Raw genomic sequence first — 20,725 nt, 5'->3', positions numbered from 1 at the left:
AGCGCGCCGGGGTTTTTACACTTTCCGTTCCTTTTGTAAAGACGGAGGAGGAGGAGGAGAAGACGAAGACGAAGACGAAGAAAAAGACGACGACAGGGAAGACAAAGAGACCCGCAGCGACAAGGCTAGGGGGAGACGAGGGAAGACGGGGAGAAGACGGAGGAGCGGAGGACCAGGAAAGGGGGGCGAGGGGAAAAAAAGGAATTGATGTGAAATCCAAGCCCAGCGTCCGCGCCATCGGCACCCGCGCTCCGGGCAGGGCTTGACGGCCGGCTATGGTGAGTGCAGCCGGCGCGGCCGCCGCCGCCGCCACCGCCGCCTTGCCCTCGCGCCGCATGCGCCCCCGGGGCCGCGGGGTTGCGGGGCCGGGCGCCCCGCGCGGCGGACAGAGGGCCGGGCGCCGGGCGGCAGGGTGGGGGGCGGCGCGCCGGGGCCGCGGGGCTGGGTGGGCTGCGCCGCCGGGGCGCGGGAGCGCCGGTCCGCGTCTCCACGCTCGCTCGCTCGCTCCGGGCCCCCGCCCCTCGAGGCCGGCCCCGCGGAGCGGGGCGGGGGCCGACGGCGGCGGCGGGCCCGGCCGGGGAACGGCTCCGGGGGGAGTTCTCACGGAGGGGGTCGCCTGGGATCCCATTTTCACGCTTGAAAGGGTCGCCACCTTGGCTTCCGCTCCGCAGCCTGCTGGTGGCTCCCGACTCGCCAGCGGAGGCAGAGCTGGGTCGGAAGGGCTGGTGCGGAGAGTGACAGCGCCGGGGGGAGGGTGCGGACCGGGAGCGCGCGCGCACCGGACCTAGTCCTCTCGTCTCGGAGGCGCTGGTGGAGACCTGCTGGAGGGCACGGGCGCACGCTCCCGCACCCACACCCGGACGCCTGGAGTGCGACACCCTGGGCTAGGAGAGAAGCACCTTAAAATCCCGGAGCTCACACATTCCGCCCTCCTTCCGCCGTAGGTGGGAAAAAGGGCCAGAGGTGCTTTTCTGAGTTCAGGAAGGGAGCACGGGTGGGAGAGAGGTACGTGTTGACTCTTGCGCCCACGGAATCGGGCGTTCTGGTGCCTGCCACCCATTAGAGAGGTCGCCGGCTAGCGGGGTGCTGAGTGTGGCCTCAGGGGAGTCCTGAAGTGGGGTGGGCTGATTCAAACCCCTTTAGACCCGATGCCACACTGGGCCCACAGGACCTCCAGAGACTGTACCTCTGGGATGACATGTGCTATGCCTCCAGGTATTTAAGTTCATGCTAAAAACGACTCCTAGTGTGTGGATGAGCAATCAGTCCAAAGTTTTCAGGTGTCAATTTACAACACCTAAGAAGAACCATATGGATTGTTGTCTATGGAAGACACCCAGAGACCAATCTTTTCCTAGACCTGGGAGAGAAGACTACTTTCTTCCGCTTTTATCCTCCCTGGGGAGGGGAAATCTAAAAGGACTAGACAGAAATAAAGACCCACAATGGGTGGCTCTAAATTTTAATAATTGTGTAACTGAGGTCTTGAACTACAATAGTGCTTTTTCAGGACTATTGCATTCTGTGTGTGTTCCGTTTTTGTTTTGTTTTTCCTCCAGTAGTTCAACATGCAATTAATTGCCTCCACAAAGAAAGACAATGCTTTTTGGTGTCATCCTTTGTTACTGTAACTTATTATTTCTGGGTGGTACCTCAGGATAAATTGTTGCCCCAGGTGCATTGTGCACCCATGTTGTAAAACAAGGGGCTTTCAATTGAAAGTTTGTGTGTGTTCAGTTGTCACCCAGCTTCCTTCCACAAGGCTGTAAAATGCCTTTGAGTCCAAGACCTTTTTATATTAAAATGTTGAATCAAGGTGGACACCAATAGACCCATTCTCAATTTGGGGTATTAGCTTCATTTCAAACTCACTGTAAGAAGTGTATCTAATTTCTGGTTATAATCTAGTCCTAATCTAACAAACTATTTGAATAGGAGTTCACACCATTTGGAATGATTTTGTGGGGGGGGGGAGGCTGTTTTTACAAATTGTCTTCAACTTTCTACAGATAGCAAAACAATATGGATTAAAATATCTGTCTTCCCTGTTTTTATCCTCATTCTCTCTCTCTCTCTCTCTCTCTCTCTCTCTCTCTCTCTCTCTCTCACACACACACACACACACACACACACACACACACCTTTTATTTTCTCCCGCCTCTGCCACAGTGTATAAAGCCCTATTGAGACATGTAGGCGTGATGTGTAAACCGGATTAGCAGTATGAAAGAAAGACACACAATAAGCTGGAATTGTTTTACTTCCCTTTCATTTCTCATGCCTATATCTCTAATAAATTTGTTGCTCCAGCAGTGGGTCAAAGGGATCATGTTGCTCAGCTTCTTTTTCATGCAAGACCCAATGGCAGAGATCACTGAAATGAATGGTGTGCCTTCTGCCAAATGCAAAGCTTGATACAGATATATTAGATGGGGAGATAGAGATGAGGCAAGAGAGAGATGGAGAAAAAAATGTTCAAAGTCTGGGTCTTTCCAGAATACATCTCTATCCACTGGAGCAATGTGGGTAAGAAGATACTTGAGAAGGGGGGAATCAATACAAGGATCAATGCTGTGTTTTCTTTCAAGTTCATTGTAGGCTCTGGACATTTTCTCTGCTGCATAAAGTCTAATTCCCCTTTTCAAACTAGTATTTGAACCTGGAGTAATAAATGTGGATATTTCTGGGATCTTCTCAGGACATCTCCCCTCTGCCACCCCACCCCAGGCTCACTACAGACTCAAAAAATGCCAGTGTTCCTGGGTTTGTGCTGTAGACCCCTCATTTACTCCTTTGTGGAATTGGGAGCAGCTTCCCATTAAAGGAGATCAGGGGTAATTAGCAGCATTATTTTGACAAGTTGGCTAGAGCTGTTCCCTTTCCTCCAGTCCTGGGGAGGGGGGAATAGGGGAGGAAACAGAAGGTAGAAGGGGAAGGGGAGGGGAGTCATACATAGGGGTTTCACATTCTGTGGCTGCTGAGTCTTTTTTTTCACTCCCACCCCTGAAACCTTTTAGACTCATTTTCTACCATCACCTTTTAAATAAATACAAAAACTGCCAATGAGAAAATAATAAGGCATTCTTAGGGAGCCAAGAAAATGTGGTGGATGGTGGCATACTTGCTCAAATAGAATAGACTAGTTATCCAAGGTACCTGCTTTGAACTGTTCAGGCTCTGGCCCATCACTCACATCTTGCACCCTGGGCTCCCCACCCAGAAACAGACATTACATCAAATCCCCAGTTCCTCTCCCCATCCCAGCCTCTCAACAGGCATACTGTGGGACTTAATATAATACTTGCACTTCTTTGCATTTGAAAAGAATATTAAACTCAGGCAAAATTATAACATGGCCCAGAGATCAATTGACTGGAATACATTTACCCCTTTATTCATTTCTACTCTGCAAAAACCAGCTAAATCACACTAGATTTTAAAGACCCATTTAGTTGCATCTGAGTAACCAGTGAAAAGTCAAATCTCACTATGGTTTCTCATTACTCAGCCAAGTCCACAATTGCTTATCATTGCAATGTCCAGATACAAAGGGCAGATATTTCATTTCCCAGTGTTATCACTTGGATAATTGGATGTCAATTTTGAGATGTGTGTGGTGTGGCCATGGATATTTGAAGTATTGGAATGGAGAAGGGAAAATATATGAAGGATTCAGATTTTAAAAGTTTAAGAATATCTGTTTGAAAACTACAGACTCCTATGAAGTCTTGGATAATGATGGGGAGACCCAAATGACAATTGATAGATTGAGACGATACATTCCCCTTTACTTGGAAAGGGGAAAGACAGCACTCAACTGTTGCTCCAAAGAGGGCCAGCAACTCCTGCTGGTTGAAAAGGCCCCAAGCTCTCACTTATCTGGTAACTCTCAGGAGGGGAGCCACCCTGCAGAAAGGCCAAAAGGGACTGTCTCCCTAGCAGACACCTTCCCAGGCCTGGCTGCTTCAGCCAGCCTCATTTCAGGTCTGGAGAATCCTTATGGCTAGTTGAAGTTAACAAACCCGGTGTGGCACAGCAGTCCCCTGCACAGGGCATGCATATTAAAGCCGACAACGCTTACAAATGTAAATAAGGGCAGATTGATTAGGAACAACATTATCGCTGGGAATGTCGCACTCGCATGCATCAGCAATGAGGCAAATTGGGGGCAGCCTCAGCCCTGACCACCCAAGTCGAGCAGGCTTTTACACTGGCTCCTCTTCCCTTTCTTAAAACGTTACAGAAACAAGGCCAATTAGATCCTCAAAGTAATTCATCTCTGTGTATGAAAAAAGCAGACCACAGGGGAAGCGGCGGGTGGGGGTGGGGAGATTAAGATAGCGCTTGTTAGAGCCCAGGCTGGGGACTGCGTCCTGGAACCGATGGGTAGAATTTACAGGCCTGGACTATTGTCTGAGATGCTGAAAAGTTAACCTATCAAACAGCGGGTGAGGAGGCTGAGGGCGCTGAAAACCCGGGAGATCAATGTTCAAAACGTTTAGGAATTAAGTCAAACTGAGGGAAATGAGCCCGAGTGGAAGAGGCTTTACCATTGAAATGGTGCACATGTAGAAGCAGTCAGAGCGAGAGGATATGCAGCTGCGTGCAGAGAGTAATAAGTAACCATGATGTGTACATAGCCTATAATTTCAGTTTAGAATTCCATAATCCAAGTGGCTATACTAAAATTGCTATAAATAAAAGATTAGAGGCACAACTAATGTTCTGGTCTCAAACGCTGTAAAGGAATTTGAAAAGACAAACATAGCAATAGCAACCTATGGCTACATGATTACCTTGCTACATACATACAGCACGACTCAAATATCAAAAGACTGACATGTAAAACTAGGGGCACAACCCCCAACTCTCTGAAAAATAATTTCCAGCGGCAAGCACTTAAGAGTTTGACTTGAAACGTCTGCAGAACCAGTCAGTAAAAAAAGTTAGAATGAATCACCTTTCCTGCTTTATGTTCTTTATCAAAGATCAGGATAGCGCTTCAAGATTAAACTTGCTATGTGTCGAGCCCAATCTTCCTGCGATATTATATTTTAAGGTAGTGTCATTTTAATTGCACGGTGCTTGCCTTCCCTTCTGGATTTTAGCAGCCCTCCCAGAGCTGCGCACAAAATCACGTGCTCCTTCAGAGTTTTGAGTTTTGAATTTGCGCGCTAGCCGAGTGCTCCGGTCCTCCTGTTGATCTCGAAAACATCCTCAAGACACTTTTACTGTCTTTGTCTCTATTCTACGAGCCACCCTATTCCGCCCAGGGTCCCCCACACGTTCCGCCGGTTTGGGATTCAGGAGACAGGGCCTCCCACTGACACCAGGACGGAGAAAAAGCTAGAAGGAAGGTGGTGAGGCTGGGTAGGGAGGAGAAAGGGTTCACGTGAAAGAGGAAAAAGAAAGGAAAAGGGAAAGGAGGGAGGGGGAAACCGCCAAAGAGGAAGAAAGAGAGCGGGGAGGGCTGCCGACAAGCCCCCCGCAGGAACCGCGTGGGCCTCCCGGGTGGCCGGCGCGCCCCGCTGCAGTCCACTTCGGGCAGGGGCCGCGGACGCCCGGCAGCTGAATGGGAAGGGAACCCGTGCGCTCGGCCATTGGCCGGCTGCAGGGAGGCCGCGCGGACATTGGGCAACGTAAGGGGGCCGGACCGCCTTCAGGAATGTACTACGGCGCGTTCGGCACGTCCGTCCGCGCCGGCGGGGTGCGAGCCTCGTCTGGGCTCCCGGGAGGCCGCGCTGGAGACTTGGAGTCCGCCCGGCTCGAGCCAAGCGCACCGACTTCCCTACCTGCTCCGCCTGGGCCGCGCGGGGAGTCCCGGAGCTCGGGTGCGCGCGCAGGCGGAGGCACGCGCGCGCCTAGGCCTCCCGGCAGCCGAGTGCGCGCCGTGCTGGCCCGGCCCTGAGTCACGTGGCCGCATGGGCTCCGCCTTCTCCCTGCTCCTCCCCCTTTCCCTCCATCTGGGTTTCTTTCTTTCCTTTCCTCTCCTTTCTTTCTTCTTTTTTTTTCAATGAACACACACCGTGTGCATCTTAAAGCCACACTGCTCCAATTCACTGCTGCGGTCGACTTCTAGCTGCCGCGGGGTCCCCCTCTGCAGTTCAACCACGTTTTTAAAAAAGAAAAATACTAAAAGGAAGCAGAATCGAATTTGCGGGGTCTGGTCCCTATCTCAGGGAGGAATTTAATAACTTGCAAACTTAAGAAAAGCAAATTACACTCTTCAAAAATTCTATTTTTCAATAAAAAGCGGAACTGTGTAGATAGTTTAATTTGTCCATGGCCCCAGGATCTACTTCAGAGGGTCGCGTGTTTTCCTCCCCAACGGGAAGCGAATCCCCGGGATGTCTCGGTGACACTGGCCGCAGTGTCCTGACAAGTCCTCGCAATCAGCGCACAATTTGTTTCGAATGAATCCAACATCAAAGCCTTTATTCTCCCCAACGTCACGCTATTATTAAATATAACAGGATGCGTACCAATTTTTGAAAAAAATAATAAAACTTTAAAAACAGACTTTAAGTAAACAAAGGCACATGAGTAATAAAAGGGGGGCGTCCAAACGAACCCCAAATAGTCAGGAAAACTTTTTTCTCTTAAGGAAACAGTTCCGTTGCTCCGGATTGTTAAAAAGATTCTGTTGTTTCTCTTTTGCATATGTCATATTAAAGATTCAAATAAAAACGCCTCTGCCTCCACAAGACTACTTCGGTGTCTGGATTCCACGTTTTTAAAACACTGACTCCTTCAAACGGCGACTGTGCTGCCGTGGGTTTTGGTGTGGGGTGGGGGGGAGGATTTTAAGAAAGGGTGGCTTTCCCCAACGTCCTTACTTTCCTCTTTAACTTTCCATTTTGTTTATCTTAATGCGAGGCGTTGTTCCCTGCGAGAGCCTAAGTCTTCTCTTTAGTTAGAAAAGAAAAGAGAGGAGAAAAAAAAAAATCTGGCACACACTGGCGCACTATCCACCACCCTGTCATTATTGGTGCAGGCCTGGGAATTCAAGCCGGACCTCCCAGTATTTGCTGCAGCTTGAGGCCAAGGTGCCTCTGAAAGGGTTTTCTTTGAGGAATTTCAGAAATTGTTTAAGCGCTTAAAAAAATATTACATTTCCCCCCGTGTCTATCGCGAGGCAAATGCTCGTGGATGTGTGTGTGTGAGAGAGTGTGTGTGCGCGCGCAAAAGGCGTCTTACAAAAAGAAGACACTGTTGAAAAGAAAAGAAATAAGAAAGAAAAGGGAGGGGGGAGCATTCCTTAATGGAAGTATTGCATGCGAGAAGGTTGGCGCTCTCGGAGGCTCCCCCCGAAGCCGGGGATGCACACACTGGGGTTGCCTACCTGGGTGGTCTCTCTACTTTGGTGAGCTGTTGCTAAGCAGCTAATAATAGTCATGTTTGCTGAGTAATTTCTGCCCTCCGCGAGCCAATCGCGTCGCAGAAACCCAAGCCATCTGACAGCCCCGGGGGCGGGAGCTCCAGCCTTTTTCTCTTTCGCTCGGTCTCTCCCCCTCCACCCCCTCCCCTCCTCCTCCTCTTTCTCCAAATGGAGAGAGTTCTTTTTTTTCTTCTTCCATCTCATCTATTGAATCAAGGAGCTGCTGCGGCCGCTGCCCGCTGCACACACACAGAGCGGAGTCCCCAGGTCCCGGGAGCGAGAGAGGCGCGCTGCACTGGGGCAGAATGGTCCAGCGGGTCGGCGAGGAGCACAAGAAAGCAGAGTCCGGGACCGAACAGCCACCGCGAACCCAACAGCCAGAGCCCGAGCAGCCCGAGCAGCAGCTTCAGGAGCCGCCACCGCCAGCAGCAGCCGCCGCGGGAGCAGCGGCGACGGCGGCTGCCCCGGCCCGGCAGCGCTGAGACCCGCCGGGCACCTACGGACCCTGCGGCAGTGGCTCTGCGCTTACCCTCCGCGGCCGCTCGGGCGACCCGGGAGGCGCCGAGGGAGACTGCGAGGCCGGCGGGAGCGGCGGGGATTTGCTGGCGCTTTCTGCAGTGAAGGGGTCGCGGCGCGGGGCGGGGGGCGGGTAGGGGGAGTTGGGGACCGCGAGGAGCTCCGCGCGAGCGCCCGAAGGACAGGCTGGCTCCGCGCGCCGGCTCTCGCCTTCCCGAGAACTGGATGTGGGCAGCGGCGGCCGCAGGGACCTCGGGACCCCCGCGCAATGTGGCAATGGATGGCGCAGGGTCTGACTCCCCGGCAGCGGCTGCGGCCGCAGCGGCAGCAGCGCCCGCCGTGTGAGCAGCAGCGGCAACAGCAGCAGCAGCAGCAGCAGGTCTGTCAACCCCAGCCCGAACAGCCGGCGGCCAGCAGCGTCCTCGCCAGCCGAGCGCCCGGGCGCGCCGGGAGCCCGCAGCGGCGGCGGCAGCAGCGCGCCGGGCCGCCCGGGAAGCCTCGGTTCCCGCGGCGGCGGCGGCGGCGGCGGCGGCGGCGGCGGCGGCAACATGGCCTCGGCTGGTAACGCCGCGGAGCCCCAGGACCGCGGCGGCGGCGGCAGCTGCAGCGGGGCCCCGGGCCGGCCGGCCGGCGGCGGGAGGCGCAGACGGACCGGGGGGCTGCGCCGCAACGCCGCGCTGGACCGGGACTATCTGCACCGGCCCAGCTACTGCGACGCCGCCTTCGCTCTGGAGCAGATTTCCAAGGTGCATTTCAGACTCTCTCCTCTCCTCCCACTCTCTCTTCCCTCCTCTTCCTCTTTGGGATCGCCCCCGACACACACACACACACACACACACACACACACACACACACACACACACCTCTCCAGGAAAAGAAGCAGACAAGTGGGGATTGAAAAATTCAAACCCTCCCTCCGGTCCTAGGAGGAAAGGGCTGTCTGAGGTCCGCAGGGGGTGGAGGGTGTGTGTGTGTGTGTGTGTGTGTGTGTGTGTGTGCACGCGCCCTCCCCGGCAAGCCTTTTCCGGAGCACTGGAAAGCGGTCCACAGAGGACCACCTCGAGGGCGGCCTCAGCGCGGCACAGCCCAGTGCCCCCAGCCCCGTAGCCCCCTGCTCCCGCGCCCCTGCCCCTATTTGCAACCTAAACCCCTGTAATGCTGCCACATTTCTTAACATCTTGGAGGGGGAGGCGGAGTGGAGAGAGGCGGAGAGAGGAAGGGGGGGGAGGGAGCCGAAATAAAGGTGGTTTCCTCTTTTGGCAGCCGGTTTTGCTTTTGTTGAACATGAGATCTCTACCCCCTTAAAAATTATCCTTGGAAGAGGGCATCTCCCCTCTTCCTTTTTAGTTTTTGAGCCACCTCTTCTCAGAGCCTGAGGGGAAAGGGAAAGTTGTAAACAAATTGCCACCTTAAATCCGCGGTACTTGTCTGCCAAGCGGCCGGGTTCATTGTGTTTACGAGGCTCGCTGAAATGTGTGGAATCCAGGGAAGGCGAGCACCCAGACGGGGGCCCGCCGGGGCAGCGGCCAGCGCCGGGGAAACGCCGCCGCCGGGAGCAGCCAGCGCCCAGCCAGGACCCCCGCCTGCGCCGGCCTGGGCCCTTACCCTGTGCACTTGGCTACTTTTTACGTTTAACCAGATGGGAAGGGAGAGGAGGGAAAGATCCATGTGGCTGCCCTCTTCCGATCACAAATGTTGTCGTAAGTTGCAGATGGCTGCCCCACTTCCTAATTCAGCTCACACAGCGTCTCCCAACGCTATGGAAATGCGTCGCGAGTGAGCTCCGGCGGCCGCGCTCACCACGTGGATCCCCACTTACTACCACGCGGGGCGGGGGTCAGGCTCGGGGAGCCCGCAATACATTGTTCCCAGAGCGCGCTCGTCCCCCAGCCCCCATCCCTGCCGGGGTACCCCGAGAGGGGTAAAAGATGGGGCTTGACTTGCGGGGAAGGGACCCTTGGTTTGCTGGTTCTTAAATGGTGGGCTCCATCGCAGACATTGAGCAGCCCCTCCCTTCCCGGCTCCGGGGTGAATATTGCCTGTGATGAGTGATTCCTCTCCTCTCTGCCTCGGCTTCCCTTCCCCCTGTTCTTGCAGCCCTTCTCCCCAACGCCCCCAAGACACCTTCGGGGATGTTGCGCGGGTCGAGCGGGGGGTTGCCCCTGCTGTCGCCAAGGTGCAGCTCCCACGCTGCAGCCCCACTTTGATTTATGTCCAGGCGCCCCCCACGCTGCTCGCCTTACCCGGGGCCAGCCTGGGTTCCAGTCCCGAGGGCACCCCCCACCCACGGATGTCGCGGGATCCGCGGGCGGGTGCGCGCAAGCGGGCGTGGGCGCGCGGGCCGCGACTCCCCGGCGCTCACTCCTCCCTTCTGCTTCATCCTCAGGGGAAAGCTACTGGCCGGAAAGCGCCGCTGTGGCTGAGAGCGAAGTTTCAGAGACTCTTGTTTAAACTGGGTTGTTACATTCAAAAAAACTGCGGCAAGTTCTTGGTTGTGGGCCTCCTCATATTTGGGGCCTTCGCTGTGGGATTAAAGGCAGCTAATCTCGAGACCAACGTGGAAGAGCTGTGGGTGGAAGGTAAGAGACCTAGCGCCCGCCGCAGCGCCCTCTCGTCCCCCAGCCCAGGCCCCCTTCCCGTCCTCTTTCCAACTGATAAAGATATTTGCCAGCGTACACCTAGAGCCTTTCTGTGGCGAGCGAGAACCCCCTGCCCGCACCAGGGGGAATTGTTTATTGTTTGGGCGCCTGGCTGGGAGCCAGGCCCGCCCGACAAAGGCCGCGCTGTAATCTACTCGGGGCGCTGCGCTTTGCTAGGTGTTGTGGGAGAGAGTGGCGAGGGCGGGCCGGCGGGGGCGCCAGGCCCCTCCGCGGGACGGACCACTCCGCGCGGCCGGGGACCCCTGGGGCCTGCCGCCGCCGCTGCTCGCCTCCGCCGCGCCGGAGACGCGGTCGGAGGAAGGCCTCTCGGCTCCTGGCTCTCTTCCTCGGCGTCCTTCCCTCCCCCACCCCCACCCACCACGTCCAAAGAGAAAGAAGGGGGGGGGCAGAGAGAGGCCACCCCTCCGGCTGGAGGGAGTGCGCGCGCCCCCGGCGGCTGTGGCCGCCGCGCCGCGGAGGGCGGGGGGCGGGCGCAGCGCGGGCCTGCGGAGGCGGCGGCGTGTGTGGTCCTGTTTTTGGACAGCTTTCAACTCTGGGGGAAAAAAACATTTGTCTCAAGGTACAAAAAAAAAAGTGGGGGTGGGGAGGAAAGGAGTTGAAAAAAAACAGTAAAGCATAGACTGGAACGCATGTTTGCAAAGTAGATTAATGTTTCCTCGCGGGTGGGGGCTTTTTAAACGGTATGATTTGGGGACAAGGCTGTGTTTTGCAGGCTGAAAGAAATGAGTTTTAAGAACGCGGGTTTGGAGGGCGGGGCCACGCGGGAGCTCTCCAAGGCTTTCTGCCAGTGTTTTATACACATTCCTCAATTTGGGGGTTCTCGAAGTGTTTTTTTTTAAGCAGTTGTAAATTTAAAATAGATCTTCCCCCCCCCCCCCGAAACATTTTACATTCTTTTGGTCGCACGGCTTTTTTGTTTCGGGGGGGGGGGATGTTATTGGTGGTTGTTTTTTAATTATTTTCTGGAAAGTAACAGATTTGCTATTTGGAAACATTTAACCCCTAAACACTGCCTTGGATATCTCTGACAATAGGATGGGAAGGAAGGATTGAGGTAATTATGCAGATTTTTCAAAACAATATCTTGAGCATTCCTAGGGAAAGCTACCTAACCCAAAATTTGGAAGCCTAAGAGTTATATGTGTAATTACGTGAATGATTCCTTTTAGGATGCTGAGAACTAACCTTGGAGAATATTTTGTTAACTATGCCTTGTTTATGAAGATTCAGCTCTCTGTGTTGCAAGCATATGGTGGAGTCTTTAATTGAGAAGTGACAATTAAAATAATAGTCCAAATAATTAAGGCCAGAAAACATTCTTGCTTTAAGTAGCTTGATAATTAATACAAAAGTATTCTTTGGATTGAATCCATGGGGTAATTTACCTCAGTTGAGCACTTCAGCATCATTGGTAGATAAAAGAAGGGTTTTATTGAGCACCTATGATATCTTAACACCAAGCTTACTGAGCACCAATAATGTCCCCAGCACGTGTTAGGTACTGTAAGGGTCACTGAAGTCTGTGAGACACTCTCTGTGCACAAATCCACTCACTTACAAAATACTAGAGTTGAATGGGCTTGCAGTAAATTTGAGCTCACGGTTGAAGTGGGCCATGAAAGTCAAATGGGGAAAAAAAGCTTCTGCGGAAGTGAGGCAAATTAGGGTGACCTGGAGAGAGAGAGAAGGAGAGAGGGAGTTCTGCACAAGAGCTCAGAAAGGGGGTCAAGCAAAGCCCAAGTGAGTGGAGGCCCCTAGTGTAGTGGGAATAGGGTGCCATGGCTCATGTGTGCCCTGGAGCGCAGGGCTGTAGTTCAGAAATGATGTGATTGGCTAGGCTGTGGGGAGCTGGACGAAACAAGGGATGAGCAGAGGGGCCTCCCAGCTCTGTCCATATGTTCACACTGCACCACTAAGACCAATGAATTTGCTAAGTATCAGTGATGATGACAAAAGATAATTTTTTGCTGTTTTGAGCAAGACTTTTAGGTAGACCTTTAATACATGTAAAGAGAAGTGATGCAATTTATTTTCTTAACATTGTATATTTCTGGAGGCAACTGTGTTTCTGCATTACACACTTCATTTCAAGTCCTGAAAGAAGGAGGAACATGATTAGGGGCAGTCTCCCTGAGCTGCCGCTCAGTGAGAGAGTATTAAGGAGTGATACCTCAGACACTCAGGACTCAGTTTGCCAACTTTGGGCCTCTGAGTTTTGGTATTTTCAGCGTGGCTCACAAGTTCTTTAAGCAAATGTTATTTTACTTAATGCTATCACTTGTTGAGCAACTGCCATTACTGTTTATTATCTATTATCACATGCCTTACAACTCAATAAAGTAGCCATCTATTATATTTATTTTTATAACATGATAGTGTATGTAGTATTTCTGCATGTAATAGCTGAATTCTTGTTCCATTTTACAATGGCAAAATGTCCACTTTGCCTACTAATGATTTAAGTCAACTTGGCCTCTTGATTTGTTGATTTATCATCACTCATTCATTCATTCATTCATTGGGTATTAGATTCTTCCCGGTAGAAGAAGCAATAGTTTCATAAATGCGAGTAAACTCCACCAGGGATCCCATGAGGCCACCATACCATCTTATAATTTTAACATAAATTCAAAGAAGAGGTAACAGTGAGGAGGTCTTGTTTATGATGTAGTGAGCTTGGTGTTCATATCAGCAATAAATAGTGTAAGCATTTGTTTTCAGGAGTTGGAATTTCCTGCTGTCCTACCCTGTAGCAGATTAAGATGAGCAGCAACTCAGAATTTAGGTTAATTTGTACTTTAATCTCTTTGATAAATTCTTCATCACTAACAACACAAGAAGTCTGTTAGATGGTTGTTTTCTTAATGGAGACTGTAAATGTTCTGAACATAAACATGGGTGCTTACTACTCTAAATAAACCAAATGAATAGAAATTGGATATTTCCCTAGTTAAAAAGCAACAGGCTGAGAAAGCATAAGAGATTTTAAGGGGAGGGGAATGCTGAGGGACAGCTTGGAAAAATGCTATTTCCCTTGTGATATTTAAAAATATGACCTACCACACACACTACATAGATAAATATACAAAGGCAACTAGAGATACATATATCTACATACCTACACACGAATACATATTATATACCAGGTGATTCCTGCACAATATGTGGGGTTAGGTGCGCCAACCCCTCCACAATTAAAAATCCGTGTATAACTTTGACTCTCCAAAAACTTAACTACTAACAGCCTGTGTTGACTGGAAGCCTTACTAATAACATAAATAGTCAATCAACACATATTTTGAATGTTACACACATCATTTACTGTATTCTTACAATAAAATAAGTTAGAGAAAAGAAAATGTTATTACAAAAATCAAGAGGAAGAAAATATATAGATATGGTAGAGTATTTATATCCCCCAAAAATCTGCATATAAGTAGACCTGCACAGTTCAAACCTGTGTTGTTCATATATCTCCACTTATATTTGTATTTGTGTGTACACATAGACTTACTACATCTATCTTTGTATCTGCCAAGATAATTGTTATCTTTTTAATATTGCCGGCAAATTAAAGGGATCCACTTGATAGGCTACATCACTGATTTGACTTTCATGCTTTTAACATGCTGGGGAAATGTGGCTTTATAAGGACAGTTTGAATACATTGGCCACAATGTGCAGACCAATATAAGCTAGATAAGTTAGATTCTGTCCTATTTTTATCTCATTGGTGATAAGAATTTTTTGATTCTCTTGTTAAAATGTTCGTACAACGATTGCTGTCATCATTGTAACAGCAACCAGTTTCTTTTAAGAAACTCAACATACATTAGATGTTAGCTTAGGTGTCAGGGTTAGAGTATTTGCAAGTCAGAAATACCAAATTTAGCTCACTTGTGAATAGAGTCATGAGGTTTAGTAAAAGAATATGTGGAATGATGTTGTGGACATCTGCTGTTACTGAAGCACATGCCAGTGGTGGCAAGGTCCAGGAGAGACTAATTGTTATTTAAAAATAAAAATATTCGGGGCACCTGGGTGGCTCAGACAGTTGAGAGTCTAACTTTGGCTCAGGTCACGATCTCACCGCTTGTGAGTTTGAGCCCTGCATTGGACTCTGTGCTGACAGCTCAGAGCCTGGAGCCTGCCTCAGATTTTGTGTCTCCGTCTCTCTGTCGCTCCTCTGCCCCCCCCCCCAAATAAACAAACATTTTAAAAAAATTTTTTAGGGGTGCCTGGGTGGCTCAGTCGGTTGAGTGCCCGACTTCGGCTCAGGTCATGATCTCACAGTCTGTGAGTTCGAGCTCCGAATCAGGCTCTGTGCTGACAACTCAGAGCCTGGAGCCTGTTTCGGATTCTGTGTCTCCCTCTCTCTCTGCCTCTCCCCCGCACATGCTCTGTCTCTCTCTGTCAATATTTATTTTTAAAAAAATTTTTTTAACTTTTTAAATAAATAAAAATATTCAGCACATGTTCTCCATGCCTGCTCTGTGCCATGCATTGCATGAAGCTCCAGAGAGATGTTAGTGAAAGGCCACAGTCCCTGCCCTCAGGACCTCCACCCAGCAGGCACATAGACCACTAGCACTAGGGCAGGGACGCCTCCCAGGACAGCCCTGACAGGGGTCTGAGCCAGGCACAGGGGCTGGAGAGGTGGGGGTGCTGCTGGGGCATTCCAGAACAGAGGAACAGCTCCTGCAAAGGCTCAGAGTTTGGGGGTGTGGCCTCCAGGAGAACTCCCAGTGCTTGACTCCAGTTGGGACATCCTGTCTGAGGCGGGGAGCCTTGGGGCCTGGAAGGCCCAGCTGCATGGCAGAATGGTTTATGCTGTGTGCAGGGCATTCGGCAGAGGGGCTACCAGCTCTTCCTTTTAGTCATTCTTTGCCTGTCTCATTATCTGTACTAGCATATTTGGCCTCTAGTGCCCTCCCCGGGACTGGAGTGCTTCAGCTGGATTTCTCTCTGGGCACAGAAGGGAAATACTTTATTTTTAATCTTGCCCATTTCTCTGTTGGCTTTTCCTTTTTTGCTTAGCACCCATATCTTCCTGTCTCCCTTAATAGCTACTACCCCCCACTCCAACCCTCTCTCAGATGCAAGTTTGTTGTCACAACTCTCCAGTGGCAGAACATTGATTTATCTCTTTAAGATTTGTTTTTCCCCTCAAGCTTTGCCCAGCCCCTGGCGTCCTTTACTGCAAAGGGTTATAACAGCCTTGAAATGAATCCATATTTCGTTGTGTTTGGTTATTAACATCAAAGGAAGAAGGCACAAGTTGTGACTCTGATTTTTTTTTTTTTTTGTTAAGGAAAATTTAAAAGATGTTCTTAATGCCTGCTTGATGCTTATAAGTGCTCTCAAGTTTGTTTCTTGCTGGTATGATGGTTTCATTGTTCTTGGCTTGAACTCAGGCAGTTGTATGAGATAAATGAGCTTCACCATCCTTTCTTTAAGTTGAGAGCAAGTTTTCTCACTCTTGACATTTTTCTGGATAATTCTGTGTTATGGGGGCTGCCCTAAGCACCCCAGGATGTTTAGCAGCATCTCTGAACTCTACCCACTAGATGCCAGTAGCAGCCTCCCAGTTGTGACAACCAAAGATGTTTCCAGTCGTTGCCAAATGTGGCGGCGGGGGGGGGGGGGGGGGGAGCTGCACAAAATCACCCCAATTGAGAAGCACTGGTTTAGATAATAGATTCCAATTGGAAGACTCATGCTGTGCAAATGTAGGGCTTTTATTATGATGACATTGTGGCTGCAAATACATTGCCTTACATGCAAAGGAATTTTTTTTTCTTTAAGATAATGTCCCCTCCCCATCTCCATATTTACTGATCTAGGTAACTAATTTTTTATGCTAATAATTTAAGTTTTTTGTTTTTCTTAGAATTACATTAAATATCAAATAAAATGCATGACAAGTTGACAGAGGGAGGGAGGCGGGGAAGACACTACTGTGGGAAGACCCACTGTGTGGGGCCAGCTATGCAAGGAAGAGAAAGCTTTATATTAGAATAGATTTTCTTCAGGTAACTTAATTTTGAAGACAGACCTTGTTGCATTTCAAGAAGCGTAGTTTGAAGGTTTTATTTAGCATGAAGGTGACTTTGTAAAAAGCAGGAAAAGACACCACTAAACTTAGTTCATATTGAAATAAGAGCTCCTTTTGGAAGCCCGCTCAGTACATTAGCTCTTCGGTGGTCTAGCTCTCCTCCAGATGTTCCTATGACAAACCGCTTTTCCCCGGGTGCCCTTTTGCAGCAGAACCAAAGGGATAGTGAGGGGCTGAGACCTTGAGCCCATATGGGCAATATGAGCTCTGATTTTACTGCCAGTTTCTGCTCTGCAGGGCTGTCAGTTTGGGTGCATTTCACAAGCAACAAGGGACACAAGACCTAATGAAATGCAGCGTATTCTCCTTGGTCCACTAAGCACTTTGAAAAATTAAGAATATGTTTATTAGCTAGGTATTGATTAGATTGCAATAGCAGGCGCACACATACAGGTGCAAGGAATTGTGGTTTTTCTTTTACATCAGGAGAAAAATAGCTGAAAAATTTACATCCAACAATAATTGCTTTAAAATACCAAATAGCCTCAGGTGCCTTCTCCCCAGGGCAGCTGACCCTGGGAATCTTCCGTGTCTCTTTACTGCCTGCCACTCTTGACCCTGCCAAGGAGTGTAGAAGCCAGGTTGGGCAATGGGGTGTTTCAGACCGCCGCTTGGAGGCTCCAGAAGATGACAGCTTCCAGATGTACGAACCGCCGGATCCGTTTGTTTGGATTATGCACCACAGCTGATGGCGAGATTAACGCTGGCTGGACAAGCTATGGGAGATTTGTCTGGTTTCCACAATGCTGTGTTTATATTTCATTGGGATTTCTCCTTCAAAGCTGACCTCCCCATGACCCCCAGAGCTCTGTCCACTCAGGCCAAGCTGTAACTTGTCTGCCCTTCTTCTCGTGTTGGGGGGTCACAATTGTGCAGCGGAAGGGGCTGCTTTCATGGTTTACCACCCCCCACCCAGCTCCATGCCAGCTGTTCACCCAGATTTAGCCCCAGAAAAGTACTCTTATTTTATGAGGGTGGGAGGTGGGGAGTGGAGGGGGGTTTGATTTTAAAAGTCTTTTTGGCTTTTAAAACAAATATGGAAATGTTTTTAAAATACTTAAAAATTTTTTTAAATGTTTTATTTATTTTTGAGAGAGAGAGAGAGAGAGACCAAGTGCAAGTGGGGGAGGGGCAGAGAGAGGGAGGGAGACAATCCTTAGCGGTCTCCAAGCTGTCAGCAAAGAGCCTGACATGGGGCTTGAACTCACAAACCGTGACATCATGACCTGAGCTGAAGTTGGCCGCTTAACTGACTGAGCCACCCAGGTGCCCCTAAACTTACTTTAAAGGACACCATATCTAATAGGGGCCGTTTTGCACAAGTATCGTATTTGACTCAGCACTAGTGTGATACTATTTTGAAAAAAAGACATCCCTAAATAATCGCCATACCTGTGTGATTCTGTTATTATAACACTATTTCCTTTGCCCCTCACTGGCTCCCAGAACCTCTTCTCCCAACCCCCCTTTGCTCCCTCCCACCCTTCTTTCCCCCCACAGACTCCTAAACTGCCCTAATCATTTCTTCCCAGTAGATCTCTGGAGTTACTAGTGTGAAATCTGAAATGGTAGTAAATCTGGTTAATCACAAACTGACAGGAGGGAATTAGAACATGTATTATTTCAAACCAGCTGTGGGAGATACCAAATCCCAAGCTGCCATTTGCATCCTTGAGGTTCTTGTCTTGGTAACGGGTGGTACCCGGACCTCACTCTCTGATTGGGTCTTGTCAGCAGAAGATGTACTTCCCCTGTTGAAGAGTCATGGCATCCTATGGACTTTTGAAGTGCCTTAGAATTCATGGACAAATGGAGTGTTAAATAAGTCTTGGTCCCATGTGTTTAACGTGTTGTATGGAGTATGAAGAATTGGGCCCCTTAGCATTTCTTGAGATGGTAAGTGAAATGTAAGCCAATACATTCCAACCCAGGCACCATACTTCAGGCTTTGCATGGATGGAACTCTCACCAAAGGCAAAAGGAACATGGTGCTTGGGCATAGATGGAAGAGGACAGATTTCCTTATCCAAACTTTGGCCGACTCTGCAGCATTAGATGGTCCATCCCACATGAGAGGTCCCAGAGAGCAGAGGGTTTTGCTTATGAAGGCACTTCCAGCAGTTCATACGGAGAAAGCTCCCTGGGATTTTCTTAGTGGGAAGCTTCCCTGACTACACAGGTACCATCAGGGTCATCAGGATATAAGCACTTTTATTACTTGTTCTTTGCTTTAGAACTTTGAGTTTGGGCCCTTCATCATAAGACCTATTTATTGCATTTGTTTCTCTTAAACTGGATTTAGGATTGTGTTTTTCTTTAAATGGCAGTTTGTTTCCCTACATGTATGTATCTTTAGGTTTGACACAAATAATTTCATCTTCCAAAACAGTAGAATGCTGCATTGGGAAACTGCTTGACTGTCATAGAGATTTTTAGGAAAGATGCATCCTGTCCACAACCTTTCAAGACTCTGACTATTTTGTTGTATTTGGGTTCAGAGCATAGCTGGAAAAACAGCTGTCATGTGTTAGGGAAACTGTGTCGTTTGTGGGCAGTCAGGCACCTGCTTATGAGTGACAAGTTAGTTGTTGGGGAGATTTATAATGTGGATGTAGGGCCCTATTTCTAGAAACCCAGTTGTGAGTTGACCCAGATAGTCCACACTGCATGTGGGTCCCAGAACACCACTGGCTATGAAGGTGAGGCTAGTGAGAAGCAAGTCTCCGTACCACAGCACAAGCTTGATTTATTCTCGTTAGGATAAATGAAAAGAAGCAGTAGATTTCCCCAATTTATCAGCCAACATAGTTTTCAGTTATTGATGAAACACGTACAAAAGCAAGCAAAAGGAACTGGAAGTAGGCTTTGTTAAGTCAGTGTGCATGATTTTTTTCCCCTTAAATCATTGCTTAAGGGCTTCTGGCCCCTAGCTCAGGAATCCTGCCCAAAAATGCCAGATGTATTACACAGTCAAGTACTGCAATGTAAACAGTGCTCTGTGCCATGAGGCAGGGTGGTCCATCTCCTATTAAAGAAGAACGAGAGATTGAGAGGGAAAGAGAGGTAAGCCCTCTGCAGTGGCACAGTTGTGGTCGTGTTGTTTGTGTTTTTGGCTGCAGAGTCAAGATTTGGAAGTACAAAAACCTAGATGAATTAATACTTTTTACTGGCAAAGAAAAGCAGCTTGAATTGGGATGCCAAAGAGAGCACGATGTGGCTTGGATAATGTTGCTTCATTGGGTCAGATAAGTTTATAAAATGTTGGACCGAATGGGGAGGGGCTGATAGGAACGAAGCTGTTGTTTTCATAGCAGCATCTGTGAGCATCACCCTTTTCATCTGCTGTGAGCTCAATTGAAAGGTGAGTGAAGTAAGGCAGGGAGAGACCAGCTTCTTTCACCCCCCTCTCCCGTGTATAAGAAAGCCTCCTGGCTTGGTGCACCTTCTGTGTGTAAACCTAAGAGGTATCACAAAGCTTCTCTGGTGTTTTGTAGCACTGGGGGGGGGGGGGGGGAGGGGTAGCCCAAGATCTATGTTGCAGAATAAATGGCCTTCCAGTTTGCTCCCAGTTCCTAGATTTCAGTAAAGCAGCTACTAATGATGTTCATTTGGAGGTAAGAAAGTAACTGGACACTTTGAGCCACCCCTCCAAGTAGAACTTGTTTTACAGTGCTGCGGGCAACCCAAGGAAATTGGAACGCCTAGGCATTAGCTGTACATCCAAATAATCTAATACTAAGCAGTCCTTAGACTTACTAACTTTAGGATGTTTAAACATTAATATGAAGGTATTTTGGGAGTTAGGAGGAAATGGGGTTTCAGTTTGAATTTGGGGAGTTGTTAAAACAACTTGCAACCTGCGATAATATTATCCTGATTTTAGAAATCCATTCTGTAGAGTGATCTGAGAAAATTGCTTTTAGAAACAGGGATGGGAAACAGGCGTTTTGAGATTCAGGAAAATGTAGGCTTCTTGACTCTGGCTCTCCCCCCACCTCCCTCCAGCACTTTTTTTTTTTCTGTTTTGAACTCTCCCATCTCCCCACCCCCATTCCC

The 20,725-nt window shown here is 49.4% G+C and overlaps 1 protein-coding gene across 1 annotated transcript in view; it reads left to right on the top strand.

The window, feature by feature from the left end:
• Positions 1 to 8,442: 8,442 nt before the first annotated feature.
• Positions 8,443 to 20,725, top strand: part of PTCH1 (patched 1) — a 63,385-nt gene continuing 51,102 nt past the window's right edge. The window contains exons 1-2 of the mRNA XM_047103076.1: positions 8,443 to 8,640; positions 10,281 to 10,473. Of these exons, the coding sequence (XP_046959032.1) occupies positions 8,443 to 8,640; positions 10,281 to 10,473 (391 nt within the window). The remainder of the gene's footprint in view (positions 8,641 to 10,280; positions 10,474 to 20,725) is intronic.

This window comes from Lynx rufus, unplaced genomic scaffold (genome assembly GCF_022079265.1).
Source record: "Lynx rufus isolate CCGP_SWC_20201006 ecotype Redwood Valley unplaced genomic scaffold, mLynRuf1.p SCAF_10, whole genome shotgun sequence".
Taxonomy (NCBI): Eukaryota; Metazoa; Chordata; class Mammalia; order Carnivora; family Felidae; genus Lynx; species Lynx rufus.
This window is presented reverse-complemented; position numbering and strand designations above follow the sequence as displayed.